Below are 24,274 nucleotides of genomic sequence, written 5' to 3' on the forward strand. Positions count from 1 at the left end.
GTATTTCAGTAATTATGTTAAATGTGGCCTAAATGCTCTAATTAAAAGACCATTTGTCACTTGTGTTTTAAAATAAACAGTTATACTACTTAAGCAATACTTATTAAATAGGAGATTTAAAAGATTGAGAATAATAGGATGGAAAAAATGTACCACTGAAACCTAAAGAAGGCTGGGGTAGTTATATTAATATCAAATTAAATAGATTTTAAGATGAAAAGACTTGCTAGAGATAAAGAGGGTGACTTTAGTAATAAAAGGTCCAATTTACCTAGAAAAAAAAGACCATCATACATTATCCCAAAACATACGAAGCAAAAACATTCAGAACTGTGAAGAGAAATAGACAAATCCACAAAATTTGCGAGAAATTGTAATACCTCTTTCAATAATTTATAGAATAAGATAGAAGAATAAGGTTATAGAAAATTTGAAAATGATTAAGACAATTGATTTAATGGACTTATTTTAGAACACTTCAACTACAGAGTTCTTTCAAGTACATATGAAACATTTAAGAACATGTATACTTGTCATGAAAGAAAGAAATTTCAAAAGATTGCTATCATACAAAGTATTTCTTTGACCTAAGTGAGTTGTCTAGTAACCAATTATAAAAAGAAAACCAGGAAATCTCTGTATGTTTACATAGTAGGAAATATACTTCCAGTAACTCAGAGGTCAAAAAAGAATTGTAATGGAAATTAGAAATTTTTCTAGTAGTGAAAATGAAAATAGTCTATCTCAAATCTTACATGATACAAGTAAAGCCCTATTCAGAGGGAAATATTTTACTCAAAATGCTTTTATTAGAAAAGGAAAAGAACTAAAATCAATGAGCTCAGTATTCATCTCAGGAATTTAGGGGAAAGAAAATATAAACCCAAAAACCCAAAAGGTAATTTTTCAATCCTCACCTCCCAATTTGTATGAATATGCTCATAGTAGTCTCTGATAATCTTTTGTATTTTTGTGGTAGCAGATATAATGTCACCTTTATTGTTTCTATTGTGCTTATTTGAATCTTCTCTTTTTTTTGTTAATATAGCTAGTAGTCGATTAATTTTGTTAATCTGCACTTGTACTCCCTAAATCTACAAAAAAAAATTTTTTTTAAGTAGTTAACTGGAATAAAATACAACAATGTTGACAAAATCCACAAGTAATATATATTCTTTTAAAAAGCAGAAGAAAAGATAGGGAATCAACCTAAGTGTCCATCAGTGGATGAGTGGATAAAGAAAATGGGGTGTGTACACACACACACACATACCATGAAATACTACTCAGCTATAAAAAAGAATGAAATAATGTCTTTTGCAGCAACTTAAATGGAACTGGAGGGCATTAATTCTAAGTGAAGTAACGAAATGTCACGTATTCTCACAAGTGGGAGCTATGCTCTAGGTACACAAAGGCATACAGAGTGGTAGAATGGACTTTGGAGACAGAAGGATGGAGGGAGTGAGATGAGGGGGTGAGGAGTAAAAAACTACTTATTGGGTACAGTGTACACTATTCAATGACGGGTGCCCTAAAAATCCTAGACTTTGCCACTATACGATTCATCCATGTAACCAAAAACCACTTGTACCACTAAAGCTATTGAAATTTTAAAAAATAATGATAATAAGCAGAAGGAAGGAAATGTAAAGAGCTGAAATAAAATGGAAAACATACAGTGCAACACAAACATAATTGCTACAGTTGAGTCTAAAAAGATATTGGAATTGATAAACCCCTAGTAAAATTCATAATGAAAAGAGAGAAAGCATAATTAATCAAAATTAAGAATGCAAGAGGAGGAGACCTTACCACAGGTCTTACAGCTATTAAGAGGATATTATGAACAATTTGATGCCCATATATATGTGTATGTATGTGTGTGTGTGTGTGTGTGTGTATATATATACACCAATTGTTGAGGGTGTGGAACAGTGGGAGTGTAAATTGGTACAATTGGGAAGTAGTATCTATTGAAGCTGAAGCAATAGATCCAGCAATTCTACTCTTAGAAGTATACCCAGAAGCTTGTGCACATGTACACTAGGAGCTGTTAACAGGAATGTTCAGAGCAGCATTATTTATAATGAAAATTGGAAACAACCAATATCCATTAACAGTGGAATGAATAAATCATAGGATATTAATATAATGGAAGAATATAGAGTTATGAAAAGGAATGAAGACAGCTATAACTATTACTGTAGATGAATCTCATAATGTTGAAAGGAAAAAGCCAACACTGAAAAATACATATTGTATGATTCAATTTATATAAAGTAAAAAAAAAAGTAAAACTAAACTGTAGTTTTTAGGAATGATTGTTTACTTGGTAAAACGATGAAAGTATAGAAGTGATTACCATAATAATCAAGATGATTTGAGATGAATGAAGGAAGGGGTTTGTCATCAGAAACAGAAATGTAGAGATAGGCTTCCTGAGTTGTTGGTAATGAATTTCTTGATCTAGGTGATAGATCCATGGTTATTTGCTTTCTAATAATATATTAAATTTAACTTGCATATTTTATGCACTTCTCTGCATTTGTGGTTTTCTTCCACTCTTTAAAAAAAGTTTTAAAATACCTATATATGATGCATACGTGATACATACATGTGTACATTCATACATATGTGTGTAAACAGTAGTGATGAAGATACATGTCCTTGGACAGAATGTCTTTGGTAAATGTGCTGGGCTGTCTGCTTTGGCAGAATGTGTTGCTAATCCTATTTAAGGTAGTTTAAGCCTTCCATATATTTGTTTTCAAGTATTTGATTTCAGTCAAATTATGAGAAGAGATCATCTGTAAACTTTAACATTGACACATTTAGGCTCCGTGTGATGGCTTATACCTGTAATTCCAGCACTTTCAGAGGCCAAGGCAGGAGGATTGCTTGACCCCAGGAGTTCAAGACCAGCCTGGGCAACATAGCAAGACCCTGTCTCAAAAAAAATAATTAACTAAAATTTTAAAACTACAATATTGACACATTTAAAATTTCTTTTTTTTTTTTTTTTGAGACGGAGTCTCGCTCTGTCGCCCAGGCTGGAGTGCAGTGGCTGGATCTCAGCTCACTGCAAGCTCCGCCTCCCGGGTTTACGCCATTCTCCTGACTCAGCTTCCCCAAGTAGCTGGGACTACAGGCGCCCGCCACCTCGCCCGGCTAGTTTTTTGTATTTTTTTAGTAGAGACGGGGTTTCACCGTGTTCGCCAGGATGGTCTCGATCTCCTGACCTCGTGATCCGCCCGTCTCGGCCTCCCAAAGTGCTGGGATTACAGGCTTGAGCCACCGCGCCCGGCCGACACATTTAAAATTTCTTAAATGTCTTAGGTCCAATGTTAGGGAGAAATTGGTTTTTCATCTCATTGGTGTTTTGGCAAAGTGAAAACTTTATTGTGACCTTCAGTCACTTTTATGCCATAAAATTACCTGTAACTTTCCTTGCAGTATTTCAAAATAACAATATGTTTATTACTGTTTTCCCCTGTGCCTTCACATCTGTTTTATAATTGCACAATGGATAGAATGATATCATTGAAGGCATGTTTTTGGACTAATTTTTTGCATGTATCATCCTTGATTTTCTCAGTACACAAAGGAGAGTGATTTCAGCATTAGAAGTAGGAATTTGTGTAGTTCAAGGTTTTTAGTATTTTTAAGGTTTTTTCATCATAGTTTTTAATTCTAGTCACCACACATCTCTAGCCCTAGCATTCTGTAACCAAGGAAACGCCCTACTTTTAGCATGGCACAGTGCAAGTATACCTTTTAAAGAAATATTCCAGGTTGAATACTCTGTGTATTCTGAGATAATATTCAAAAGAAGATCAGTGATCCTAGTGATTCAAAAACGCCAAATTTTAACACATTAAAATTGCCTGAAAGTCTTAAGTATTTATTTTTAAAAGTCTTTATTTTTCCTAAATGATAAGCTGAAGCTGTGTCATTGCCATATATGGATGCATATAGAGCTTAGGGAAACCAATGACTAAAATAAAATCCAACTAAAAAAATAAAATTTAAATTTAAAAATTTCTGGCCAGGTACAGTGGCTCATGCCTGTAATCCTAGCACTTTGAGAGACCAAGGCAGGAAGACTGCTTGAGGCCAGGAGTTCAAGCCCAGCCTAGGCAACATAGCGAGACCCTTTCTCTACAAAAAAGTTTAAAAATTAGCCAGGCATGGTGGCATGTACTTTTAGTCCCAGCTACTCAGGAGGCTGAGATAGAAGTATTGCTTGAGCCCAGGAATTCAAGGATGCAGTGAGCTATGATCACACCACTGCACTGCTGCCCAGGCAACAGAGCAAGATGCTGTCTCTTAAACAAAAAATTTGTGTTGCAAATGTATTTTTCAGGTCAGTTGATTAACATTTATCTTAAGGCGTATCAAGTACACTCAGAGCATTTAGATAGGCCAGTTTAGGTTAAAATACAAAGATGAGTAAGGTATATCTATCCAGGGAACCAGCCCCCAATATTTCAATGTAGGTTCTTTCTGTTTTCCCTAAGTGTTGGCCCATCTGAGAAATAAAGAGAAAGAGTACAAAGAGAGGAATTTTACAGCTGGTCCTCCACATCACATATCGGTAGATCCGTTGATGTCCCCTGAGCCACAAAACCAGCAAGTTTTTATTAGGGATTTCAAAAAGGGAAGGGGTATACAGGGAATAGGTCACAAAGATCACATGCTTTAAAGGGCAGTAAAGATCACAAGGCAAAGGGCAAAATTAGAATTACTGATGAGGGTCTATGTTTGGCTGTGCATGTATTGTCTTGATAAACATCTTAAACAACAGAAAACAGGATTCGAGAGCAGAGAACTGGTCTGACCTCAGGGAACTGGTCTGACCTCAGATTTACCAGGGCAGGATCTTTTCCCCACCCTAATAAGGCTGAGGGTACTGCAGGACACCAGGGTGCAGTTCAGTCCTTATCTCAACCACATAAGACAGACACTCCCAGAGCAGCTGTTTATAGACCTCCCCCCAGGAATGCAATTCCTTCCCCAGGGTATTAATTATGAATATTCCTTGCTGGGAAAAAGAATTCAGCGATATCTCTCCTACTTGCACATCCATTTATAGGCGCTCTGCAAGAAGAAAAATATGGCTCTATTCTGCCCGACCCTGCAGGCAGTCAGACCTTTGGTTGTCTTCCCTTGATCCCCAAAATCGCTGTTATTCTGTTCGTTTACAAGGTGCACTGATTTCATATTGTTCAGACACCCATGTTTTACAATCAGATTTCATCTTGTTCAAACACACATGTTCTACAATTGATTTGTACAATAGTGGTCCTGAGGTGATGTACATTCTCAGCTTACGAAGATAACAGGATTAAGAGATTAAAGTAAAAACAGGCATAAGAAATTATAAGAATATTATTTGGGAACTGATAAATGTCCATGAACTCTTCACAATTTATGTTTTTCTGCCACGGCTCCAGCCAGTCCTCTGTTCAGGGTCCCTGACTTCCCGCAACATATTTCTGCTCAGGAGATAGATGGAGACAGATATGGATGCAAATATAAGCTCTTCAGTGAAATAAGTGTTATAATGAAAGAATACTTAAAGATATTAGAAGTATAATAAAAAGTTTTGATGTGGGGGTGGAGTTTCCTGTGAAGATCAGTTTTAAAAATATAATTGGGATGTAAATTCTGTCTCTAAAATACCTTATGCTATGTTTAGCCATCAGAAAGTTTCAAAGTTATTTTCTTTTAACTTTTATTATGAACATTTTGAAACGTATTCAGAAATAGCATTTAGTAAACCACCATGTATCCATCGCCCAAAAGCTTTAAATCAAAGAAAACCTGAAGCCCTTTTTAAAAACATGACTTTATTTATTTATATATTTATGTTTATAGACAGGGTCTCACTCTGTTGTCCAGACTGGAGTGCAGTGGCACAGTCATAGCTTACTCTAACCTTGAACTCCTGGCCTCAAGCAATCTTCCCACCGTGGCCTCCCAAAGCACTGGGATTACAAGCGTGAGCCACCATGCCCAGCCCTATTTTGTAGTATTTTATAGCTTGCCCTTTAAACATGAGCATAATATCTAGAGTAATAGTGGAGTGACACTAGTTGCCTTCAGAGCTGAGTATCAGTTTGTTTAAATGCTGCAAGACATTGTGAAAAATGTGACAATTTCAAATGGAAACATGAAATAAAGTTTTTTGTATGTTTAAACTGAACTGTCAAGGTAGTTTACTTTGAAGATTTGAGTTTCAAAAATGTATTATCTAAATCATGCATTTTCTTAGTTTCTTATAATTCTTTATAATGGATTGCTTATACCAGAGCTCCTATTTTATCTCCAAGTTTGATTATTTTGTTCATATTGTTCTTCAGATGCTATTAAACTACAGCTGGTTGAAGCAGGCCTGGTAGAGTGTCTACTAGAGATTGTTCAGCAAAAAGTGGATAGTGACAAAGAAGATGATATTACTCAGCTCAAAACTGGTTCAGATCTCATGGTTTTATTACTTCTTGGAGGTGAGCTGTAATTTATGCCAGCCAAAGAATGTTCTTGTCGGATTTTTTTTTAATTTATTGTCTCTTCTGTAAATACTACCCTAGGCATTTTCTCATATTCCTATCTCACCTGCTGTTGAGGTGATTATTTTGACATCTTAAACATGTCATTGATAGAACCAGACATAACGAACCCGAAAAAGAAGTGTCTTCACCATCTTCCAACATTTAAAGAGCTGTCCCATAGAAGAGATAGCTTTGGCACCAAGGGACTAAAGAAAAGCTAGATGGCTCCCTAGGACTTGGACTAGAAAAATTCTAAACTCTATTGTCTAGTATCTATTAAAAGTTTATTATAAAAAGAATCATTACTTTTCCCATTATGAATGTAATAGTTTGTGAAGTATGAGTTTCCCAGTTGGATATTCACCTAAGAATATGAATTTGTTACTCTTATTTTTCTCTTGCTTAACTATTTATTTCATTTACCTCCAGATGAATCCATGCAGAAGTTATTTGAGGGAGGAAAAGGCAGTGTATTTCAAAGGGTACTTTCTTGGATTCCATCAAATAACCACCAGCTACAGCTTGCTGGAGCATTGGCAATTGCAAATTTTGCCAGAAATGGTAAGCGTATTAGTTCCTCCTTTGTTAGTCAAATACTCTGTATTTATTTATTTTTGCTTTGCTGTCACATATACTAAAACTGGAACAGTTTAGAAGTTGTGTAATATGTGTATATGCTGCTAACTTTTCAGAAATCTGAAATACTTATAGTGACATTCCTAACAAATTATATATTTTATGCAATTCAACTAAATTCTAATAGTTTAAAGATCATGAAGTGCTTCTTTTGAATACTTGCCACTTCAGAGCTTAGTAAGTTTGAATCCCATTCTAGTATACATCTGCTTTCTTTTGCCTAGTGATTTTATTTTGGATCTAATTATCTGAGTATTCATTCTAGGATTATTGTGCCTCAACTTATACTTTTATTCCCATAAAACTTAAGTATGAATAATCCCTTGGCTTTGTGTAGAATGTTTAATTTAGTTTAATAATATTTTAGGGGGCACCAGACTTCTATGTTATGAAATCTGGCACTACTAAAAAACTCAAATACAGTCTAGAAACTCATTCTTATGTTCCTCATGAAATATACTATATCTAGGAAATACAGTTTATTTTTCTTTTTAGTTTAATCATCTTCCAATACGAACTGTTGGGATATATTATAATGGCTGACTTACTCTATTTTTACTCCTCCTTTTTGGGAGTGACTCCCTAATAATGGAGGTAAGAGTGCCATAATATGGATAATTGTTGAAACTAGATATGGAGTAAATAGTGGTTCATTATAATATTCTCTCTGCTTTATAAATGTTTGAAAAATAATGTAGGTATCAGCCATGATAGCAAAACGTAGAGTACTATTACTATAACATTGGGAGAACACAAGCATACATCACAATAAATGAAAAATATTGGACATTCTAACCATGTGTTTCTACTTCTGATATATTATCTGGCTCTAAACTGAAGATTTTTCTGGTAATTTTTCTGATTTTTGAAATTTTATCTAGTTTAAGAATTTTTATAATACTTCTCACTCAGTGAACAGAAAAACCTATAAATCTGATGGGAGAAAGATATGGAATTCATTTTATTGTATACCTCCATTTTCCCTAATGTAGATAATAGCCAGACATCAGTATTATAAAATATTTATAGATATTTTAAAGAGGAAGAAAAAGATGTGTGGTTTTTTTTTCAGATGGAAATTGTATTCATATGGTAGACAATGGAATTGTAGAAAAACTTATGGATTTACTGGACAGACATGTAGAAGATGGAAATGTAACAGTACAGCATGCAGCACTAAGTGCCCTCAGAAACCTGGCCATCCCAGGTAAGACTTAAGAATAGAAGGCAGCTATGTAAAAAATAAAATCCATCATTTGGGGAAGCTATTTACTGTATGTGATTTGTGAACCTGCTCTGATGAAGAAAATTAAAAAGAAAAAATAGTCTTCACATCGTTCACATTTTTTCATGCTAATAAATGGAGATCATATGTTAAATAAGTTTTGTGAGACTGTACAAGAATAATCTCTGCCTTCATTCAGATATCCTGTTACCTTTTGTGAATTCTTAGATTTTAATCATGTTGTGTAGTTAAGCTTTTTTACGGTTTTTTGTTTTTGTTTTTTTGAGATGGGGATCCCACTCTGTCAGCCAGGCTAGAGTGCAGTGACACAGTCCTGGCTCACCACAGCCTCTACCTTCTGGGTTCAAGTTATCCTCCCATCTCAGCCTCCTGAGTAACAGGGACTGCAGGCATGTGCCACCATGCCCAGCTGATTTTTTATTTTTTGTAGAAACAGGATCTCACTATGTTGCTTAGGCTGGTCTTGAACTCCTGGGCTCAAGGAGTCCACCCACCTTGGCCTCCCAAAGTGCTGGGATTACAGGTGAGAGCTACCGCACCAGGCCTTAAGTATCTTTAGTTGAGGTAGAATAATGACATCAATTAACAGAGTCCCCTCAAGAATGACTTTCAGTTGTTGGTGGTGTTTTCCCATAAGCAGACATATAATATTTTAAAATAGCCTTAATGTGCCTTTGGAAGTCATGAAATCACATTATTATGGAAAATACAACAAAAGATAGTTAAAACTATTATTCTACTTTCTAAAAATAAATTTCTGGTTAGATGAAATAGTACAATTACATGATGATCCAATCCATTTGAATTCATTTGGTTTATATAGGATAGTAACATTTATTAATGTCTATAACATTTATATTAACACAGTTGGATCAAAAACAGAATTGTGCTTTATTGTTGTAAGAGGGTAATTGTGTAAGTAAATGTTTCGGATTGGATTTAAAAAGTCATGATACTGTCAATAAAAATTATGATATTGTCTGTTATCTGCTTAAACACAAATAGGATACGGACACACACATAAACAACTGAATTCCATTCTTAAAATTGACAAAAAAGTGACAGGATTGTTTCTAAATGGAAAAATATAACGTGGATCTTAAAGACACTCAATAAACCTGTATTGAATTGAATGTTTATCAACAGGAATGCTAATACCATTTTAACCATAGTCTCTCTTTTTCTCCAGTTATAAATAAAGCAAAGATGTTATCAGCTGGGGTCACAGAGGCTGTTTTGAAATTTCTTAAATCTGAAATGCCCCCTGTTCAGTTCAAACTTCTGGGAACATTAAGAATGTTAATAGATGCACAAGGTAAAAGAAATGTTTTCCCCAGCTTGCATTTTTGGTGTGATAGTCTTAATGTGCTTCTAGTTGAAAAAGGACTTGTTTCTCGCTTTCAGGATTATGTAATCATAAAAAATAGCAAATAAAAGATTAAAAAATTAGTTTTGGAACTCCATTTGTTAATTTTTGTGCTTGTTATAATTGACTATTTGTTTATTTATAACTATTATTTATTTATTTTTGAGACAGAGTCTTGTTCTGTCACCCAGGCTGGAATGCAGTGGTGTGACCTCAGCTCACTGCAACTTCCACTTCCTGGGTTCAAGCAATTTTCCTGCCTCAGACTCCTGAGTGGCTACGATTACAGGCGTGCTCCACAACTCCTGGCTAATTGTTTTTGGAATTTCACTAGAGATGGGGCTTGTTGCCCAGGCTGCTCTTGAACTCCTGGCCTCAAGCGATCCACGCACTTCAGCCTCCCAAAGTGCTGGGATTACAGGTGTGAGCCAGCACGCCCAGCCTATTACTGACTTTAAGTAGAAATTATACCATATCTCTCCTTATTAGTTCTTATAATCCTGGTTTTAGTTTGCTTTATTATCAATTTCAGGGGAAGGCGTTGTGTTTTGGCATTCTATACCCATTTTCACCTTGGCTTTGAAATCAAATTTCATTATTGTGACAGTCAAAAATCTTAAAAATTTGTCTTGTGGCAGGGAGAGCATTTTTCCATTTGCAGAAACAGCAGTCAGAACCACTCCTAGGAATGAATTATGTTTATTTACTTATTTCTAAATTCTAAACCCTTTTCTATATTGATTGCATAGAGTCCTTCTAAGAACCTTGCATTATAGCCTGCCAGAGCACTAACAGACTAGCAGGCTTAACCAAAAGAGTATGAAATCATTTGTTTTTATATTTTCTATAAAATTTCACAATGTTATAGAAAAAGGCAAATAGCCCATCACATAAGGAATATTTGCAGTTCTAGCTTTAATGAAATTGTTGTGCTATGTTTTTTTTAGATGTATTTCTCCTTCACACTCTTAAATCTTTACGAATTACTTCAGCTGATTGTCTGTTAGTGATTCATTCCTTGGTTTGCCTTCTTTCCTATAGCAGAAGCTGCTGAACAACTGGGAAAGAATGTTAAGTTAGTGGAGCGTTTGGTGGAATGGTGTGAAGCCAAAGATCATGCTGGTGTGATGGGGGAGTCAAACAGACTGCTGTCTGCCCTTATACGACACAGTAAATCAAAAGTAAGTTCCAGAGGAAACTGTTCACTAGAAAACTTCAGAGCGTCTTTTTCAGAAACCCAGCATTGTAGGTCCTAACAACTGGGATAATATTTACCTGAAAGTATTGTGAAGATTCAGTGAGATCATGTATATAATGTGCTTAGCTGGTACATGGAATATAGGAAATACTCAGTAAATGGGGGTTGCTGTTGCTGCTGCTATTATTACTTTTACCACCACCATTACCAGCATTAGTGTCAAACATTTCTTTGTGCCAGGCATTGACCATGCAGGCTACTGATATTTAGAATTTAGAAATTAAATGATATCTAGATAGTATATGAGGGCCAGAGCTCACAGAGTTAGAAAAAAATCCATTCTTGTGACTGTGCAGCTTTCTGGCACATGGTAGATAACCAATAAATGAACAGATGAGCTGTTTCAAAGATCACAATAGTGAGTACCCAGGCCAGCAGTTCAGCAGCTGATTTAGTATCTAGATTATATGATTTTTAAATTTTTTAAATACTGTTTTTTTCTTTTCTTTTTTTTTTTTTTTTTGAGATTGAGTCTTGCTCTGTTGCCCAGGCTAAGTGCAGTGGTGCAACCTTGGCTCACTGCAACCTCTACCTCCCAATTCTCCTGCCTCAGCTTCCAGAGTAGCAGGGATTACAGGCAGGCGCCACCACGCTCAGCTAATTTTTGTATTTCTAGTAGAGATGGGGTTTTACCATGTTGGCCAGGCTGGCCTCGAACTCCTGACCTCATGATCTGCCTGCCTCGGCTTCCCAAAGTGCTGGGATTACAGGCGTGAGCCACCATGCCCAGCCTTTAATTCTGTTTTCTAAGGTGACCCTTTCAGTCATTTCTCTTGTACAACTTCAGTAGTGATTATATATGAGGAGAAAGTTTAGAACTCAAACCCACCAGCTGTTTTCATTTATTTTTAGAACAGATAAGAAGATGCCAAGAGAAAAAGCGTAAAACTAAAACTGTTCTTGACTTGTATAAATCTCTTTCATATAAATAATTCACTTCACCATAATAGCCATCCCAGCTGGTTAGCCTCAGGAGTGTTCTTCTCCATCAGATGCTAAATCTTGAGAACTTTCCCTGGGGGAAAAGCAGCTGTTAACTGGGACCTTCCTATTACCTGTCTCACCCAGACCACCCTAAAAGCTTATACATTTTCCCTGACACAGGACCAAGTAGTGTGTTGGCAAGGTGGAAGTTATCAAGAGAGAATAGCAAAGTGGCTTCCTTGGTACCCCTTTCATCCCTTCTCCATCATAACTGCTCTGTCATGCCCATTTGTTCATTTAACAGTTAATATTTGAGTTCTTGCAGTGTAAATACTACAAAATAGTGTTTCTATAAAGGAATTTATCTATTGAGGGGACAGACATAAAAATAGCTAGCTTAAGTACAGCATTAAAGCTACATATGCTATTCGGATGTAACAGAGGAAAGAAAGACTAACACACCATCTGAGTGGTCTGGGATGGTGTCATAGAAGGAGTGCTATTTTAGGGGCTAACTAGGAATCTCTCAGGAGGAAAGGGAAAGAGAATGAAGGAAAGGGCCTTTTCAGGCAAAGACAACAGGATGTACAAAAAGTACAGAGATGTAAAACAGCATAATTTTAGAAGGAAACTGCAAATAAAGCAGTATTGCTAGAACATAGAGTGTGGAGAGAGACAGTCGCCAGAGAGGTTGAAAACTGGGAATTAAGTGAATTATATGCCAAGTTAAGGTGTATGGACTTGATTCTGTAGAGAATTCGGGAGCACTTAAAGAGTTTTAAGCAGCAAGTTGCCATTATTTGGGTTTTTGTTTCTTCGGGGTTTTTTTGAGACGGAGTTTCACTCTTGTTGCTCGGGCTGGAGTGCAATGGCCCGATCTCCACTCACTGCAACCTCCGCCTCCCGGATTCAAGCAGTTCTTCTGCCTCAGCCTCTTGAGTAGCTGAGATCACAGGCATACACCACCGTGCTCGGCTAATTTTGTATTTTTAGTAGAGACAGGGTTTCTCCATTTTGGTCAGACTGGTCTCGAACTCCCGACCTGAGGTGATCCGCCCACCTCAGCCTTCCAAAGTGCTGGGATTACAGGTGTGAGCCACCACACCCAGCCACTTAGTTTTCTTTAGAAAGATGTCTCTAGGGTTTAAAGGGGGTAGAAAGAACAGTTATTCCAAAAATATATATGAGAGTTGATAAAGGACTGAATTAAGGTTTTGAGTTAAGCAACTTGAAATTGCTGATACTCAGCCATTTTTGAAACAAATTTCATATGGGTTATTCAACTAGAAGCAGTGAGGATGGAAAAGAAGAGACAGAATTGAGAAAGATACGGGTGGTAGAATTGACAGATTCAAAGTACAATTAAAGGAGGAGGTAGGTTTGGAGCTAATTCCAAGTTTGGGGTTAACCACCAGATTGGGTTATGCCATTCAACAAAATAAAACACGATAGGAAGAGGTGCAGCTAACACTCCCTAAACTTGCCCACTCACCCATGCTCTTTGGAGTCATTACCCTTAATCTTTTTGCTCTACTCCAAGAGAATCTCCACCATTGGTTTGCAGGGGTGTATAATCATTTGGAGTTTCCTAGGCCATATTGGAAAAAGAATTGTCTTGGGCCACACATAAAATGCATTAACACTAACAATAGCTGATGAGCTTACACACACACACACACACACACACACACACACACACTGCAAAAAAAAATCTCAAACACCTTTGGCATTTGAAGAAGAAGAGAAATCTAAAAGTTTAGAAAACAGGCTGGGTGCGTTGGCTCACACCTGTAATCCCAGCACTTTGGGAGGCCAAGGTAGGTGGATCATTGTGGTCAGGAGTTCCAGACCAGCCTGGCCAACATGGTGAAACCCCATCTCTACTAAAAATACAAAAATTAGCCAGGCATGGTGGCACGCACCTGTAATCCCAGCTACTAGGGAGGCTGAAGCAGGAGAATTGGTTGAACCCGGGAAGCGGAGGTTGCGGTGAGCCAAAATCGCACCACTGCACTCCAGCCTGGGTGACAGAGCAAGACTCCCAAGACTCTGTCTCAAAAAAAAAAAAAAAAAAAAAAAAAAAAACTTGGAAAACATATTTGGGGGAATAATCAAGGAAAACTTCCCTGGTCTTGCTAGAGACCTAGACATCCAGGTACAAGAAGCTCAAAGAACACCTGGGAAATTTGTTGCAAAAAGATCATTGCCTAGGCATATTGTCATCAGGTTACCTCAAGTTAAGACAAAGGAAAGAATCCTCAGAGCTGTGAGGCAAAAGCACAAGTTAACCTATAAAGGAAAACCTATCAACAGCAGATTGCTCAGCGGAACCCCTACATGCTAGAAATTATTGGGTCCCTATCTTCAGTCTCCTTAAAGAAAACAATTATCAGCCAAGAATTTTGTATCCAGTGAAACTAAGCTTCATAAATGAAGGAAAGATACAGTGTTTTTCAGACAAACAAATGCTGAGAGAATTCACCACTACCAAGCCAGCAAGACAAGAACTGCTAAAAGGTGCCCTAAATCTTAAATCATGGAAACACATCAAAACAGAACCTTGTTAAAGCATAAATCTCACAGGACCTACAAAACAAAAATACAATTTAAAAAAGTTGGGGGGTTATACAGGCAACAGATAGCATGATGAATGGAATAGTACCTCACATCTCAATACTAACACTGAATGTAAATGGCCTAAATGCTCCACTAAAAGACACAGAATTGCAGAATAGTTAAGAATTCACTAACCAACTATCTGCTGCCTTTAAGAGACTTACCCAACACATAAGGACTCACTTAAGGTAGAGCAGTGGAAAAAGAGATTCCATGTAAATGGACACCAAAAGTAAGCAGGAATAGCTATTCTTGTATCAGGCAAAACAAACTTTAAAGCAACAGCAGTTCAAAAAGACGAGGGACATTATATAATGATAAAAGGCCATGTCCAACAGGAAAATACCACAATCCTAAATATACATGCACCAAACACTGGAGCTCCCAAATTTATCAAACAATTGCCAATAGACCTAAGAAATGAGATAGACGGCAACACAATAGTGGGGGACTTCAATATTCCACTGACAGCATTAAACAGGTTATCAAGAGAGAAAGTCAACAAAGAAACAATGAATTTAAACTATACCCTAGAACAAATGGACTTAACAGATATATACAGAACATTCTACCCAAAACTGCAAAATATACATTCTATTCATTAGCAAATGGAACTTTTCTCCAAGATAGACCATATAATATGCCACAAAACAAGCCTCAATAAATTTAAGAAAATTGAAATTATGGCAAGTACTCTCTCAAACCACAGTGGAATAAAACTGGAAATCAACTCCAAAAGTAACCTTCAAAACCATGCAAATACATTGAAATTAAATAACCTGCTCCTGAATGATCATGGGGTCAACAATGAAATCAAGATGGGAATTTAAAAATTCTTCGAACTGAACAACAATAAATGATACAACCTATCAATACCTCGGGGATACAGCAAAGGTGTTGCTAACAGGAAAGTTTATAGCCTGAAATGCCTACATCAAGAAGTCTGAAAGATCACTAAGATACAATCTAAGATCACACCTCAAGAAACTAGAGAAACGAACAAACCAAACCCAAACCCAGCAGAAGAAAGGAAATAACCAAGATCAGAGCAGAACTAAATGAAATTGAAACAAAAAAAGACAATACAAAAGATACATGAAACAAAAATCTAATTCTTTGAGAAGATGAATAAGATTGATAGACCATAACCAAGAAAAGAAGAAAGAAAATTCAAATAAGCTCAATTAGAAAAGAAATGGGAGATATTACAACTGACACCACAGAAATACAAAAGGTCATTGACAGCTACTATGAACACCTTTACACGCAAAAACTAGAAAACCCAGAGGAGATAGATAAATTCCTGGAGAAATACAACCTTGCTAGCTTAAATCAAGAAGAATTAGATACCCTGAACAGACCAATAACAACCAACAAGATTGAAATGGTAATTTTAAAATTACCAACAAAAATGTCCAGGACCAGACAGATTCACAGCTGAATTCTACCACACATTCAAAGAATAATTGGTACCAATCCTATTGACACTGTTCCAAAACAAGAAGAGGGAATCCTCCTCAAATCATTCTGTGATTAGTATCACCCTAATACCAAAACCAGGAAAGGACATAACAAAAAAAGAAAACTACAGACCAATATCCCTGCTGAACATAGATACAAAAATCCTTAACAAAATACTAGCTAACCAAATCCAACTACATATAAAAAAGATAACTCACCATGATCAAGTGGGTTTCATACCAGGGATGCCGGGATGGTTTAACATACCCAAGTCAATAAATGTGATATACCACATAAACAGAATTAAAAACAAAAATCACACGATCATCTCAATAGACGCAGAAAAAGCATTCCACTAAGTCCAGCATCTCTTTATAATTAAAACTCTTAGCAAAATTAGCATACCAGGGACATACCTCAATATAATAAAAGCCATCTATGACAAACTCACAGCCAACATAATACTGAATGGGAAAAAGTTGAAAGCATTCCCTCTGAGAACAAGATAAGGATGCCCACTCTCACCACTTTCAACAGTACTGGAAGTCCTAGCCAGAGCAGTCAGACAAGAGAAAGAAATAGAGGTCATCCAAATCGGTAAAGAGGAAGTTAAACTGTTGCTATTTGCTAATGATATGATTGTATACCTAGAAAACCCTAAAGAGTCCTCCAGAAAGCTCCTAGAACTGATAAAAGAATTCAGCAAAGTTTATATAAACTAATATACACAAATTAGCTCTCCTGTATACCAAGAGCAACTAAGCTGAGAACCAAATCAAGAACTCAACTCTTTTACAATAGCTGCAAAAAATAAAATAAAATAAAAATACTTAGGAATATTCCTAACCATGGAGATGTAGTTTTACAAGGAAAACTACAAAACACTGCTGAAGAAAATCATAGATGACACCAACTAACGAAAACACATCCAGTGCTCACCAATGGGTAGAATCAATATTGTAAAAATAACCATACAGCCAAAAGCAATCTACAAATTCAGTTCCCGTTAAAATACCACCATCATTCTTCACAGAACTAGAAAAAACAATTCTAAAATTCATATGGAACCAAAAAAGAGCCTGCAAAGCCAAGACAAGACTAAACAAAAAGAACGAATCTGGAGGCATCACATTACCTGATTTCAAACTATACTATAAGGCCACAGTCACCAAAACAGCATGGTAGTGGTATAAAAATAGGCACATAGGCCAGTCGAACAGAATAGAGAACCAAGTAATAAACTCAAATACTTACAGCCAACTGATCTTTGACAAAGCAAACAAAAACAAAGTGGGGAAAGGACACCATATTCAACAAATAGTGCTGCGATTATTGGCATAGAAGAATAAAACTGTTGCCTAATTTCTCACTTACACAAAAAAAATCAACTCGAGATGGATCAAGGACTTAAATCTAAGACTTGAAACTAAAAATTGTAGAAGATAATATCAGAAAAAAAACCCTTCTAGATATTTGCTTAGGCAAGGATTTCATGACCAAGAACCCAAAGCAGATGCAATAAAAACAAAGGTAAATAGCTGGGACTTAAGCTAAAGAGCTTTTGCGTGGCAAAAGGAACCGTCAGCAGAGTAAACAGACAACCCACAGAGTAGAAGAAAATCTTCACAATCTATACATCTGACAAAGGACTAATATCCAGAAGCTACAGTAAACTCAAACAAATTAGCAAGAAAAAACTAACAATCCCATCAGAAAGTAGGCTAAGCACATGAATAGACAATTCTCAAATGAAGATATACAAATGGCCAATGTAAGAAAAAATGCTCAGTATCACTAATGATCAGGGAAATGCAAATCAAAACCACAATGCCATACCACCTTACCCCTGCAAGAATGTCCATAATCAAATAAAAAAAAATAGATGTTGGCAGGGATGCAGTGAATAGGGAACACTTCTACACTGCTGGTAGGAATGTAAACTAATACAACCACTATGGAAAACAGTGTGGAGATTCCTTGAAGAACTAAAACTAGATTTACCGTTTAATCCAGCAATCCCACTACTGGGTATCTACCCAGTGGAAAAGAAGTCTTTATATGAAAAAGATACTTGCACACATGTTTATAGCAGCACAATTCACAATTGCAAAAATGTGGGACCAACCCAATGCCCATCAATCAACGAGTGGATAAAGAAACTATGGGGCCCGGTATGGTGGCTCACGCCTGTAATCCCAACACTTTGGGAGGCCGAGGCAGGTGGATCACGAAGTCAGGAGATCAAGACTATCCTGGCTAACATGGTGAAACCTCGTCTCTACTAAAAATACAAAAAATTAGCCAGGCGTGGTGGCAGGCACCTGTAGTCCCAGCTACTCGAGAGGCTGAGGCAGGAGAATGGCGTGAACCCGAGAGGCAGAGCTTGCAGTGAGCCGAGACCGCTCCACTGCACTCCAGCCTGGGTGACAGTGCGAGACTCCGTCTCAAAAAAAGAAAGAAAAAAAAAGAAACTATGGTATGTGTGTATATATATATATGATGGAATGCTACTCAGCCATAAAAAGGAATGAGTTAGTGGCATTCACAGCAACCTGGATGAGACTGGAGACAATTATTCTAACTCAGGAGTAGAAAACCAAACATCATATGTTCTCACTTATAAGTGGGAGCTAAGCTATGAGGATACAAAGACATAAGAATGACACAATGGACTTTGGGGACTCAGGGGAAAGGATGGGAAGGGGGTGAGGGATAAAAGACTACAAATATGGTGCAGTGTATACTGCTCAGGTGATGGGTCCACCAAAATCTCACAAATCACCACTAAAGAACTTATGTAACCAAACACCACCTGTTCCCCAATAGCCTGTGGAAATAAATTTTTTTTAAAAAATCACAGAAAAATTTCATAATGTTTTAAGAAAACTACGAATTTGTATTGGGCCACATTCAAAACCATCCTGGGCCGCAGGTAAGACACGCTTGGTTTAGAGTTTTGGCAAACCATAATTGTATTAACTGATTTACAGACATGATCCTGGCACCTGAATTTGGAACTCTCAGATAAATTCCTGTTATAGTAGTAAGGCTAGTGGAAACCTTGATTAATCTAGTATCTTCAGTATCAACTAACAGAATTATGTAACCAAACCATTCATGGACACAAAAATATGTCCAGAGGAAGATGCATCCCAGCTTCTTACAAACATCTGAATTTAGGAGCCAGAACTATTTAAATGCTATAATATTTAATACATTTGAAGATTTTGAGGCTTTTCTATGAATTTTATCATAGATTCCCCTTTCCCTTATCTAACCTCCTACTTCTCGCCCATCCCCCAAAAGCAGAGTTCAAATGCCCATCACCACGCAGGTTCTTTGAATGATGAGAACTATGGCATGGTACCCTTTTAGGAAAAGGTGGGTAGGGGTGTGTGTAGCAGAAAACAACTTGAAATTATATAGGATTGTAACTTTATAGTTACATATTACAACTTTAGGATTACAATTCAATACCTTTACGTATCTTTCCTACAATTGAGAGTATACTGCTGCTAAGCAGCAGAGGAGCCTTGATGCTCACACTGTAATGATCAGAACTATAAAGTATGTTAATTGCGTGAGTTCCAGGTCAGAGCTGTTATTTTCAAACTTAACCAACATTAAAGTACACATGACTACTTTTGAGCAGCAGTTCAAGTTTGTTTCATCAAATTATAATCCCTAGAAATCTTCCACAAAGAAAGAGTTGCATAGGTACATTAGTTATGGAAATAGTAAATTATTTTTTCTTTTGCCTTTGAGATTCACAGCACACATTAATACTAAAGAAACCTTTTTAATTTTATTGGAATCCACTGATTCCCAAACTGTTTGACCATGGATCCTTTTTACAGGTGGCATCTATTATTACACTGGACATACTTTGGAAAATGCTGTTCTGGAATAAGTTTTTAAAATAATTAGGCCGGGCGCGGTGGCTCAAGCCTGTAATCCCAGCACTTTGGGAGGCCGAGACGGGCGGATCACGAGGTCAGGAGATCGAGACCATCCTGGCTAACACAGTGAAACCCCGTCTCTACTAAAAATACAAAAACTAGCCGGGCGAGGTGGCGGGCGCCTGTAGTCCCAGCTACTCGGGAGGCTGAGGCAGGAGAATGGCGTAAACCCGGGAGGCGGAGCTTGCAGTGAGCTGAGATCCGGCCACTGCACTCCAGTCCGGGCGACAGAGCGAGACTCCGCTTCAAAAAAAAAAATAATAATAATTAAACACCAGGTTCAAATGTATTACATTCCTATAGATCCTTAGCCAGCTGTGTGAATCACAGCTCTCTCCTTGTGTTCTTAAACTTTGAAGATCATGCCCCACCCTGAATTCCGTCTTAGAGTTCAACCCTTCAAAAGTTTGCACTGACTCACAAGGTTTCATGCTGCTTAGTCATCTCAGCCCTTTGCAGTGTATTCCTGTGCTGATGCTCTTAAAGTCACACCTTTCTTTGAAAGAATGCCCTAGTCTAGGGCTGCTGACCAACTACCTGAATCTTCCAGTTATAGACATCAAAAATGTAAAGAGGAATATAGGTTGCCTTTATACCAGGAATATAAAAACTCCCTGCTATCAAAGCCAGCACTTTTCTTTACCCTTTAAGAGTAGAAAATTCTTTATCAGTTACCAGGCTAAAAACTTGTTTAAACCAATGTATTTAGTCATTTGCTCATTCATCCAACAAACATTTATTTAAATCCCATATTGAAAAGGCTTTGATGATACAATCTTGAAACAGAAAATTTTTAAGTGGCTCACCAACTCAGTGGCTATGCCAACCTGCAATCTTATAAATTACCTCAAATCAAAGCCTATCTGAAAATATTCTGTTGTGATCAATGTGACACGGTTTTCAACAGTCTTAAACTGGGTTGATTTCACTAATCAAGGGCAAATTGACTAAATGCTAAATAGATGAAACTGTTAGCATGAATAATTTGCCTTAGTTTTATATTATGCTAAAATTTAGCTTTCTATAAGAATAGAACTATGAAATAAAATATTGTTTCAAACTGCACAAAGCATCTCCAGAATTTTTAAGAACAAAGACCCAGTAATCAGCCAGACTACCTGGGCTTGAGCCTTGGCTTTACCACTTATGGTCTGAACTTGGACAGATGACTTAATGTGAGCTTCAGTTCCTTCATCTATATGAACAGGAGATGATATCTAGCTGATGGGATTTTCTGCAGGATTAAAGTGTGCTAATATCTGTAAGCTACTCAGTACGGTGTCCAGTTTGAAGTTGTTGCTCCATAAAGGGTTGCCATCAATATTATTCTCTGTCACATATGACAAATACAATGTTTTATCTGTTTTTTATCCCATATTCTATAAGGCAAAATGATTCCATAGAGTAGCTATTCAATAAACATTTGTTGAAGTAGTTGATGAGGGGGCAGGAAATTTTTTTTTTTTAAGTTCTAGGGTACATGTGTACAACATGCAGGTTTGTTACATATGTATACATGTGCCATGTTGGTTTGCTGCACCCATTAACTCGTCATTTACATTAGGTATTTCTCCTAATGTTATTCCTCCCCCCTCCCTCCACCCCATGACAGGCCCCAGTGTGTGATGTTCTCCGGAGGGCAGGAATTTTAAAAAGGAGATACTCAGGTATCTGTCCTGGAAAAGTGAGATGAAAAGAAGCTATACCTGGCCAAAGAGAGGGCACTGTTCATTTCTGATGTACACATTTCCTTAGTTCATTCCCTGCTCTTCCTTCTGCTACACTGGTCTTTTAAGTGCGATTAGAAACGTAGAGGACAAAAAGGACAGTTCAAGCATCTTCCCTAAATGATTGCATATGTATCTGTTCATCTCTTGTGGTATTCTTTTCTCAAGCTCTGTTGTGATTTTTATAAAATTTTTTACTAAGAATTCTATATCTGTTTCACATAAACTGTTGCTGAGTAAACAGTAAATTGGGGAGGTTAGAAAAAGCTTTCTAAAACAGATTGGTGGGAAAAAATGTATTAGATGCCAGAACACAGCTACCATAAAAACCTAGTTCTTGGACTCTATTGATTTAGCATGTTTGATCACCAAACAAGTTTGGGCTCAAAGTAAAGATACTGTCTAAAAATAGTTTCCTCAAAAAATTTTTATGAAATGGAAGCATAAAGGAAACCCTTTAAAAATATTTTAGCAAATTTGAAAAATACAATTAATTTTGAAGCTGACTCGGAGCCTGCTTTTTAAAAATATCCAGACCTTCAAATTATTAAAAATGTGAAAATAGAGAAAATTATTTTTAAAATATTTCTATTATTGAGACCTCCCACTAAATCAGATTTAGTTCAAGAGTTCTAAGACAATGGAACCCTCGGTGGAATGAAGACCAAAATGGGTACTAGAAATAAAGGTGAACATTGTTTTTGTCCATCTAACTTTTGCCAGATGGTCTTATATGTTTTTTGTGTAATAACTTTGTAATAACAAAAACCTATGAGCTATATACTTACATCATTCCAGTGACATGGAGATATTACTGAGATAAGAGAGGTTCAATAATGTGCTCAGTCAGTGGGATTTATTGAATCCAGAGCTTGATGTCTCCTTTGCCATGGAGAGAAGACAGAGCTCTAAGCACCATGAGAAATGAAGGCAGATGGAGAATTTTAAGTTCTGCTCAGTCCTTTTGCATGTAATTCACTTTTCATATTTGTAAGATTAAATCAAGGGGTAAAAAGTACTTTACCCTGGAACATCTGCAGAACAACTACCTGGCACTATCATGAAAATTTTAAAGTAACTTTTTTTTTTTAAGAGGCAGGGTCTTACTCTCACCCAGGCTGGAGTGCAGTGGCGTGATCATAGTTCACTGCAGCCTTGAGCTCCCTGGCTCAAGCAGTCTCCACCTCAGCGCCCTGAGTAGCTGGGACTGCAAATGTGTACCACCATGCCTGGCTAATTTTTTTATTTTTTGTAGAAATGGGGTCTCACTATGTTGCCAGGCTGGTCTCAAGTGATCCTCCTGTTTTGGCCTTCCAAAGCACTGGGATTACGTCCTGAGCCACGATGCCCAGCCGAGAACTTTTTTAAATTCCAAGTTTTATTCTTGTTTGTCGATCCTAAGGTAGATCAACATTTGAGGCGATGGCACTTTTACTTCTTTGGCTTTGGTAGCTTCTAAGCCTTCTGTTTTTTTAATATGAACGGCAGTGGTCTTTTCTACTTAGGCAATTTAAGTTGTCATCTTTTGATGAATGTATTTAAAGCTAAAAGCTTTTTCCTTCTGTGGAGAAAAAACTATGATTAAATCAAATGATTCATACAGGACACTGTCACAAAACCACTCAACAATGAGTTGACTGATTTTAATGCATGTTCCTAATGTTTAAAATTAACGTTTATAATTCTCTGATATTTATTTATTGTAGGATGTAATTAAAACCATTGTGCAGAGTGGTGGCATCAAGCATTTAGTTACCATGGCAACTAGTGAACATGTAATAATGCAGAATGAAGCTCTTGTTGCTTTGGCATTAATAGCAGCTTTAGAATTGGGTAAGTACCCCAGTGACAAACTTATTTTCTTCTATTTTTATCTTGGATGAAAGGAAGCATAGAAGTGGAGTTGAAGTCAGACAGAACCTTGACTGGAAGCATTTTACTAGTGTCTGTACTGTTCTCTGAATCTATGGAAATCATTCCATATAGGTTGTTCCAGCTGTCCCCTTTGGCTGTGTTTTTGGTAACACTTTTAGGGCAATGCGGTAAGGTAAGTTTAACTTTTAAATAATGTCTCAAGTTACAGCCACTTAGAGAATAGAGAAAACATTTTCAGCAGGCTTCACAGAGAAACCAAACAATATTTAGAATACGACAGCATATGAAGAGTCTGCTACTCTCCCCGTGACCCAGACTTTCTCTTCCATCTCTGCTCATTCTCTCTACTACCGATTCTTTCTTGCTGTTCTCCTTCTCCATCACCGTGACTTCTGTTGCTTGGTAGCATTGCCTTACTCTAATGTCTTATCTTCTGTGTTACTCTTCTGTGTGTTTTACATTCAGAACCCCCCAAAGCAGAGGCTAAATAATTTCATTAGTTTCAGTTTAACATAGCATTTTTTTTTTTTTTTTTTGAGACAGTCTTGCTTTGTCACCCAGGCTGGAGTGCAATGACGCAATCTCAGCTCACTGCAACCTCCGTGTCCTGGGTTCAAGCAGTTCTCGTGCCTCAGCCTCCTGAGTAGCTGGG

At 37.0% G+C, this 24,274-nt stretch overlaps 1 protein-coding gene across 9 annotated transcripts in view; it reads left to right on the forward strand.

The window, feature by feature from the left end:
• RAP1GDS1 (Rap1 GTPase-GDP dissociation stimulator 1) overlaps nt 1-24,274 on the forward strand; it is a 172,901-nt gene that overhangs the window by 139,680 nt on the left and 8,947 nt on the right. For 8 of the 9 annotated variants that reach the window (XR_004438055.1, XM_033214859.1, XM_033214863.1 and 5 more), the window contains 6 exons: nt 6,366-6,509; nt 6,984-7,115; nt 8,263-8,397; nt 9,626-9,751; nt 10,844-10,983; nt 23,454-23,580. Coding sequence is in view for 8 of the 9 variants with exons in the window: in XM_033214859.1 (XP_033070750.1) it covers nt 6,366-6,509; nt 6,984-7,115; nt 8,263-8,397; nt 9,626-9,751; nt 10,844-10,983; nt 23,454-23,580 (804 nt within the window). In the remaining variant the exon portion in view is untranslated. The remainder of the gene's footprint in view (nt 1-6,365; nt 6,510-6,983; nt 7,116-8,262; nt 8,398-9,625; nt 9,752-10,843; nt 10,984-23,453; nt 23,581-24,274) is intronic. The other variant, XM_033214860.1, reaches the window with a different exon arrangement.

This window comes from Trachypithecus francoisi, unplaced genomic scaffold (genome assembly GCF_009764315.1).
Source record: "Trachypithecus francoisi isolate TF-2019V2 unplaced genomic scaffold, Tfra_2.0 Lachesis_group1, whole genome shotgun sequence".
NCBI lineage: Eukaryota > Metazoa > Chordata > Mammalia > Primates > Cercopithecidae > Trachypithecus > Trachypithecus francoisi.